This window comes from Leptopilina boulardi, unplaced genomic scaffold (genome assembly GCF_019393585.1).
Source record: "Leptopilina boulardi isolate dan_hultmark-lab unplaced genomic scaffold, ZJU_Lbou_2.1 LbouV2_324, whole genome shotgun sequence".
NCBI classification, from domain to species: Eukaryota; Metazoa; Arthropoda; class Insecta; order Hymenoptera; family Figitidae; genus Leptopilina; species Leptopilina boulardi.
Window position 1 is genome coordinate 2,775,199 of NW_026137890.1, and position 9,095 is coordinate 2,784,293.

Consider the following 9,095-nt stretch of genomic DNA (forward strand, 5'->3'; position numbering starts at 1 on the left):
TTGGTGAAGAAGAATGTAAACAACTCACTGGAGCTGAGTATGACATTACTAATGTAGAAGGTTTAGTACTCTGTCAAATTTTACCTCCTCGTGATTAGTACCATCCACTTCTTCCAGTTCGACAACACGAAAAACTAATGTTCCCTCTTTGTCGTACATGTTGTGAAACTCTTGAATCGAGTGATTGCAGTCATGAAGATGAGTGATTACGTGTACTTGAAGGAACTTGGGTTTCTGATGAATTAAAAGCGGCAGTAAATCTTGGTTATAAAATAGTAAAAATTCATGAAATTTGTCAATACAATATTGTACAATATGATCCAACTACTCGTGAAGAAGGTTTGTTTGTTTCTTATATAAATAACTTTTTAAAAATTAAACAAGAATCAAGTGGTTGGCCATCAAATTGTACAGATGAACAATCTAAACTTGATTATATTCAAAAATATGAACAGGAAGAAGGGATAAAATTGGACCCTATTAAAATACATAAAAATCTAGGGTTACGTTCTGTTGCGAAACTCTCTTTCAATTCCTTCCCGGGTAAATTCGGTCAACGTGATAATTTACCACAAACTACAATTGTAGAAACACGTATGAATTATTACGTTTACTTCATAACCCTGAGGTTGAGATTTATGACATTGTACCTGTAAACAATGATATTGTCTACGTCTGTTGGGTAAAAGGTCCGAAGCAATAACACCTGCTCCAAACACAAGTGCTGTTATTGCTGCATACACAACTGCACAAGCTCGTCTAAAGTTATATAATTACCTGTATAACTTGGATAGACGGGTGTTATATTACGATACAGATTCTTGCATTTATGTAAACAGTGGTAATCCTACAGAATATATACCCCCTGTGGGCTCTTTGTTAGGAGATTTAACGGATCAAGTTGAAAAAGATTACGGAGCAGGTAGTTATATTAATGCTTTTATTTCTAGCGGACCTAAATTTTACGCCTACAGGGTTAGAAAATCTGATGGTACCGAGTCCACGGTTTGCAAGGTTAAAGGAATTTCATTAAATTTTAAAAATTCTCTTTTAATTAATTTTCATTCGATTCGTGATCTCGTAACCAATGAAGGAAACCCTATCGAAATAACATCTAGAGTAATTCGAACTACTAAAGAACACTTGGTCGTTACAAAAGATGAAAAGAAAACCTGTCGAGTAGTAAATATGAAACGCCGTAAGGAAGAAAATTATGATACTCTACCCTCCGGTTATAAAAAACAAAGATTACTTTAGACCCATAAACATAAATATTTATTATTATAAATTATATTATTTATTTAATTTTTTTTTTACGAGGAAAGTGGAAAATCTGCATAACCCTGGAGGCCTACTTCCAAGTCAGATACCTGGAGCCCGTACTCTCAGGTTATGTGGGGATGACCGCTCTTGTTCTGGTCGACCCACTAAAAACCACACCCTTTTTTAGACTTTAACTCCACTGGCGGAACTGCTATTAAGCTTTATACATCGCTAGTGGAAGTCTCCTTACCGTTGCTCTCGCTCCTAAGTCCTTAACTAAGTGCCAGCGCCAGAAGAAGGAGAGCCAGTTAAGGTCTCCCCCGTCCCGCGCGTGCACCCAGCCGAGCAGCAGGATTTCTCCGTGTTTACCTCCTCCTGTCGTCCTCCTTCGTCCTCATTACAGTTGTAATGAAGGACTTGACGCTCCTCCAAGAGTCCGCGCTCTGCAACATAATAGAAACCATGTTCTCGGATGTGACTTCAGTGCCCACAGCCGAGAACTTGGCCTGCCTGAGTTCACGCCAGTGCCCGCAGAAAAAGAGCGTGTGCTCTGCGTCGTCAGTGTGTATTGCTTTGTCGACACCCGAACCGTTGCAATACACACATCTCGCTTCTGCTTCTATTTTCAATCGATAAAAATACTGTCCGAAACAACCATGACCTGAAAACGCTTGTGTAAGGTAGTAGCCAACTTCACCGTGTTTCCTATCTAACCATGTGGCGAGGAGGGGAATCAGGCGGTAGGTCCACCTACCTTTAGACTCACCATCCCATCTCTCCTGCCATTTTTGAACGAGTCTACTTCTGGACTCTCTGCGTATTATCGCTTTAGGGCCGAAGCCCAAACAGGGGCAGCATAAAGCTGCTTTGATTGAATCACAGTCGCCACTAGTCTACGTTTCTTTTCCCTGGGACCACCGATATTGGGCATCATCCTCGAAAGGTTTCCCATGCATTCGGTGGCTTGGAGTGACGAGATGTTAATATGTTGGCCGAAACTCAAACGTTTGTCCAACGTCACTCCCAGGTACTTCAGTTTTGTCCCCTATGAAACTACAGATCCTCCAATTTCCAACCGCGGGAATCGAAAGTCTCTCCGGTCTGTGACGAGCAGAGCCTCGGTTTTCTCGACAGCCATTTACAGGGCATGTTGGTCCAACCAAAACCCTATTCGTCGCAGACTATCATCGAGTTTTATCTGTAAAAGATTTATCTCGTTCGCACAGCACACTAAAAGCACGTCATCTGCGAACCCGGTTAGAAACGTATCTTTCAGTAAGTCCAACCTCAGGAAACCGTCATACATGACGTTCCATATGGTTAGACCTACTTTCGATCCTTGGGGAGCTCCGCATGTCATCTCTTCTTTCATATGACATGCATCGCTCTCGTACACAACCCATCTATCGCTAAGATAGTCATCTATCATTCGCAACAGATAGGTTGGCACCCCTTTACGTTTGATTGCCTCGATACTAATATCCCATCTCGCGGAATTGAACGCGTTTCGTATGTCTATGGCTACGAGTGCGCAAAATCCCTTCTTCTTCGCTGATTTGACTTTATTTGCCTTTTCAACAACCGCTAAAATCGCGTCTACCGTTGACAGGCCTTTTCTAAAGCCAAACTGGTTTTCGAATAAGCTACTTTCGCCTACCAGGATTCTCTGTAGTCTCTCCAGAATCATTCCCTGTAGAAGTTTACCCATCGTATCCAATAAACAAATTGGTGTAAACCATGAGACTTTATCTAGAGGTTTATCCCCCTTCCTAAAGAGGAACAACTTCTGTGTTTTCCAGTCACTGAAAAACCTTCCACACTCCAGACATGTATTAAAGACGTCGAGAAGTAGCTCCGGATACACAGCGATAACTTCTTTAAGAATCTCGTTGGGTATTCCATCATTGCCTGGCGCTTTGCCATTTTTCAACGTCTTTGACACCTTTTTAAGCTCTTCAAGTGTGAAGAGTTCTTCCCTCTGTACTACACAGTTAGTATAGTTCTCTCGGGGGCCACATTCCACATGGGGGAACAAAGCACGTATGATTTTTCGGACCCAAATCGGATTGTCCACACCGGGGGTTTTTTGCCGCGAATCTACTCTAAAAGCCAACCCCCATGGGTCATTTTCCGCTTCTCCGATCAGGTCCTTCCAACACTTTCTTTGGCTACTTCTTATAGCCCGCTTGAAGATCTGCCTGGCTTTATGCCACTCTTCTTGCAGTAGGAGGTCTCCCTTAGAGTGGGTATACTTCCTCCTCGCTGCATGGCATTCTCTTCTTAGACGGGCTAGCTCGTCATTCCACCAGTACAGAGCTTTCTTAGCTTTTACTTTCTGCCGGCAAGGCATTGAGTTCCTGCATGCTGCGATAATAACTAGCCTCGCCTCACGCACTTTTTCTTCCAGAGTACATGGCTTCGTCGTCCAACCGAGTTCCTGAATAAACCGGGACTCGGCTAGAGACTCCGACAATCTCTCTCTATTTAGTCTTTTGAGATTCCAGGAGGGCTTCTTGCTGCCACCTTGCAGTCTATTGTTCCCTCCCAGATTTTTCTCAGAGACTATTAACTCAATGTACTGGTGGTCGCTCATGGTCGTCTCGTCCAGAACGCACCACTCTCTTATTCTACGAACCACGCGGGGCGACGCGATTGTCAAATCGATAATCGATCCTGATAACCCGCGCCTGAATGTGAACTGCTGACCCCGGTTCATCACCACTAGGTCGTTCGCTGCGACCATATTCGCTACCAAGGTTCCTCTCCTGTCTAGGCGGCTCTCTCCCCATTCCGGCGACTTACTATTGAAGTCTCCCGCAATGAGGACATCACCGCCGAAAGCTCTAACGCTTTCTTCAAGAGCTTGAACCTCGGCATCGAATTTCTTAAAGGGATCGCTTGGGGAGAAGTAGGTATATACGTACACCTGCCACCTCTACCCAAACAAACCCCTTATCCGTCTCCAGGACTGGCCGTCCTTCGCGGATACCCTGATGGCCTCCGTCCCTCTAGACCTCTTACCTGGGGGTCGTCCCGCTTTAGGGTGAAGTCCCATGACTCCGTTGTGCGTTGCGTTTCCGTGAGCTGTGCGTTCTTTTCAAAGCGTTCCATCTCTGCTGTGATTGACGTTCCATCCCTGCAGTGACTGACGTGCCATCCCTGCAGTTGTTGTGTTTTGAATTCCTGTGTGCACTATTTCGTGGCTTTGGCAGCATTTTTAATAAATATTATATATCTTTTTTGTTTAAATGTCCGTTTGTGTAAACAAATAGTCAGTATACTTATTGTCAAATTTGTTTTGTTTAATCGAATTTGAAATAAACATGTCAGACGAAAATTGTCAAGTAAGAAAATTGTTGAGGTTATGTTTTTAAATGAAAATCAAAATATATTTATATTATTTAAAGAAAAGTCAAATAATAAAGTGTGTTTTTTATTTTTGTATAATAAAAGAAGTTTTCAATCTTTCATTTTTTTTAATGATATTTTTTAAAATTGGACCTTTATCATGTAAACATTTTAATCATGCATTTTATTATGCCCACATATTTTTAAACAAATTCAATTTTTATTTAATTTTAATCAAAAATTTTATAATTTTAATAATAAAAGTTTATTTTGAGTTTCTAACAAGGAATTGCCAATTTATTAATTTCTTAATACAACGCAAATTTTTTTAATTTAATGAATTATAATATTTCATAATAAAATGTAAATATTTATACATAATCAGTTTTGTATTTAATTACATTTTTATTCAATTCATAGGCAAAGCACAAATGTGGATATTGCGGATATTTGATAAGGAATATGAGTACTATTTTGAATCATTCATGTTTTAACAATTACGATGAAATAAAACATTACATAAAAATTGATGATAATCATATTGTTACTATGAGTAAGTTTCTTATTATGATGTTATGCTATATTATATTCGCTTTCTTTTCAAGATAATTATTTTTTTTGACTTTCTAATTTTTTCATTTTAAGTAGACAATTAACGATTTAATTAACACTTATTTCTTAAAAATAGGAAATTTTCTGTTTTTCATGAGAAAATTAAAATATATTAAATTCGATTTATATACAAAATCGAGTTATATTTGAAAAAAATTAAGATAATTGGTAGTTTGTACAACAAATTTTAATAATAATGAATAAATTAATTTCACATATTTCCCATGCAGCATAAATGAATGTAACACTAAACTTTGTTAAATTGCATCATCCACGCAATTTTGGTGAAATATCAACAAAAAAAACTTAATTAAACAAGTGATGCTATTTAATTGTTTCTTTTTTTATTACTTTAATAGAGGAGTGTTTAACCAATGAGACACAGGTGTTCAAAATCTGAATTTAAATAGTTTTTTACAGATTTTAATTATTATTTTGTACATGTACTATTTTCTGGTTATGAACAAGAATTATTTTAAAAATACAGAATAATTATTTTACAACAGATAATTTACATTTAGTCATGTTTATATTCTATAGTTAGTTCAGAGGTTAGTGGTATTGAAGAAGTTAAAGGAAAGAACTTGAAATGGAACGAAGAATGGGATGAATCTCTAATTACAGCAGTATCACAAAGGCCTGCTTTGTATAATTATCTCTTGCCCGTAAAAGAACGATCTCCGTTAAAGTTAAATGATTTATGGAATGAAATTCATAATACTTTAGGTGTGTCATCTACTGTAGTTATTATGAAAAATAGATGAAAACAACTTAAAGAATTATACATGGCAGAAAAATTAGAAAGAAATAAATACGTTCCTAGTGGTTCAGCTGCGTCAAAAAAGAAAAGGAATAAAAATAATGATGAATTTCAATTATTTGAAATGATGAGGTTTCTTGATGAGTCCAAACCAATGAGGCAAGTATTTATTTAAAAATATTAGATTATCCAAATGTGTAAGGTTAATAGTCAAAAATTTAAATAATGATTTAATTATAATTTTAATTAAGATTTAAATTATTATACTGCTATTCAAATTGCTGTGAAAGTGTTTTCGAAATTATATTTTGTCACAAATTGTTTTATCTACACTTCGTTCTTCTGGATTTAAATAGTTAACGATAAGCAATAACAAATTCTGTAGCGCTCCATAAGATATTTTTTAATAGTAAATTGCCTAAAAAATTACTATTTTAAAGCTTAATTAAAATTTCCATATTTTACAAAAAGGAGTTTTTAAAATGAAATAAAATTAATAAATTTTAATTTAATTATAGAAGATTTAAAAATTTACTTATGTTAAGTAATGGATCATTTATTATATCTAAACATTTTTATCTTATTAATCACTTGCATAATAATGTAATTGTAACAAAACGTTTGAACTTATGAAACTGTTATAGAACATTGAGTGCTTTTTCATCTGATTCTGATAATGATAATGAGAAGGAAGATGGTTATAAGTTCGAAACAAAAAAACAGAAAGTAAAAGAAAATAGTTGTAAGTAAATTATCATATTGAATATAATTTTTCTAATTATATTTATATAAAAGAAAGTTGTGAAAATAATTTGAGTTGTATTGCATAATGTATAGCCATATTATTACATGCACTCTACTGATTACTATCAAAATCTTCTCACATCAGTTACCTCAGAGGAGAAGATTACTGAATGTCCACTCTATTCTTTGGTTCCAATATTTAAAAAATTGGAAACAAAGAAGCAGGTTCGAGTTGGAAAATTATTTTAAAAAATTTTGAAGGAGGAACTACAAGATCAAACAGGATTTTCATATGACGATTAATTAATCTTAAAAAAATCATGTTATTGTTATTGCCAGTATCTGTTCGACACTTTTTGTATTATATTTTAATTATAAATACAATATTTTATCCGAATATATGTACACACATGTATATCTTTGCTAAAAGTTTAGGTTATTTAGAAAATAAAACAAAAATTAGAACTTCATTAACTTCGATTAATTAAACAAATTTGATTAATTAAAATTAAAATTATATGTCCCTAAAGTTTTGAACGTTCAAATGAACGAATTATATTATTTTATTTTTTTAAATTAAATTTTATCACAAAAATTTACTTGACATATTAAAAAATTAATTATTTACTTAACAAATGTAAGTTCAGCATTACGATAACTTTATTTGTTTGTAAGATATTTCATTTTTTATTGTTATTTAACTAAAATTGAACAAAAATACTTCATATAGGGCTTTTGGATGCTTGTTGTTAGTAAAAAATAAAATATTTTACAAACAAATAAAATTGCAATTGTTTATTAACAATTTACTTATCCAAAATACTTCATATAGGGCTCGTTGGATGCGGAATTACCTTAACTTTCAATTGGTAAGTTCAGCATTACGGTAACTTTATTCGTTTGTAAAATATTTGATTTGTTATAAACATTAATTAATTAATTAATTAATATCTCAAAAACTTTAAAAGATCCTCTTCTGAAAATTACATGTTTTGTAGGAAATTAGTCAAGCTTTCCATTGAGATAGTTAAAAATAATTTTAAAAAATCCGATTTTGAGATAAACGTAAATTAACATTTTGACCTTGAATTTCAAGGTCAAATGTTATTTAAAAAAAAAATTTATTAACAGCGTGTAGCTCGTCAAAAAAGCTTTAAAAATCATTATATATATGTTAACTTTTATGCATTCTACTTATAAATATTGTACATTGAAAAAAATTTTTTTTTTCAAAAGTCAAAAATTAAAAACGTTGTAATTCAAAAACTATTTTATTGAATTCAATAATAACTGATTTTTAGACTTTCACCAACAATAACAACATTTTAGAAAAGTATGGATTAAATTCGATAACTTTTAATTTTTTGTTCGGACATTTCAGGAATTTTGCCTCATATATATATATATATATGTATGTATATATATACTTATATATATACATATATACTTAATATACTTATTCAAATTTTTTCCGCGAAACGCAACGCATACGTTTAATTATTTCTCCAGCGTCCCATGGTTGCGTTTTAACGCACATTATATTGGACAATTTTTCTTCTACCAATCGAAACGAATATTTAGGCAGATCTGAAGGGAGAGCAATGTTTCTATTCGTTTGTAAAGTGCGTTTTTGTACCCTCTGCGTTTTTACGCATACATGGGACACTGGCAAAATAATTTAACGCACCTATACCGTTTTTAGGTTAAACTCAAAACACATGTTGACACACGTGCTAGAAACGGTATAAAATACATAAATATAAACAAGTGAAATTAAACATACTTGTTTGTAAAATATTATAAAAATAAGGTAACTAACATATAACCTTAAACTAAAAATTGTTTTTATCAATTAGAAACGTAATTAAAATGCTTCTATGAAATATATAGTTCTATAAACAATTTTTAAAGAAATATATTTTCATTAAAAATGTATAGTTTAATTAATTTCTTATTCTTATGATTCAGGTTAACATATTTTGCGTATATGATATAATCAAAGTATACAAAAAGAAATGGAATTTTCCTCATTGCATTGGTGCAATTGATGGAAAATTAGTTGTTTTGCAGGTAATTGCAAATATATTTATAAAAATTTTACAATATATTTACCTATAACATTTACCTACTTAATTTCTTTGCATAACTAAAATTTACAACAGTTTCTGGCCTTTGATAAATAAAAACTCTTCTTAAACAAGAAGTCTATATTTGTAAATTTACGGACCAAAAGGCCACAATTTTTTTTCGAAAAGAATTATTTATTATTTACAAATAACTTTAAAATTAACCAATGTAATTTGAAAATTGATTTTTCAAAAGTAAAATTCCCGATTCTAATTTAAAAAAAATAAAGACATTTCTTATA

The 9,095-nt window shown here is 33.3% G+C and overlaps 1 protein-coding gene across 1 annotated transcript; it reads right to left on the minus strand.

Moving 5' to 3' along the window:
* Window positions 1–1,628: 1,628 nt before the first annotated feature.
* On the minus strand, window positions 1,629–2,197 carry LOC127284398 (uncharacterized). Its single transcript, XM_051309800.1, has 2 exons — window positions 2,111–2,197; window positions 1,629–2,042 (listed from the first exon to the last, which is right to left on the minus strand). The coding sequence occupies exons 1-2, from the start codon at window positions 2,195–2,197 to the stop codon at window positions 1,629–1,631; spliced, it is 501 nt and encodes a 166-aa protein (XP_051165757.1).
* Window positions 2,198–9,095: the final 6,898 nt, after the last annotated feature.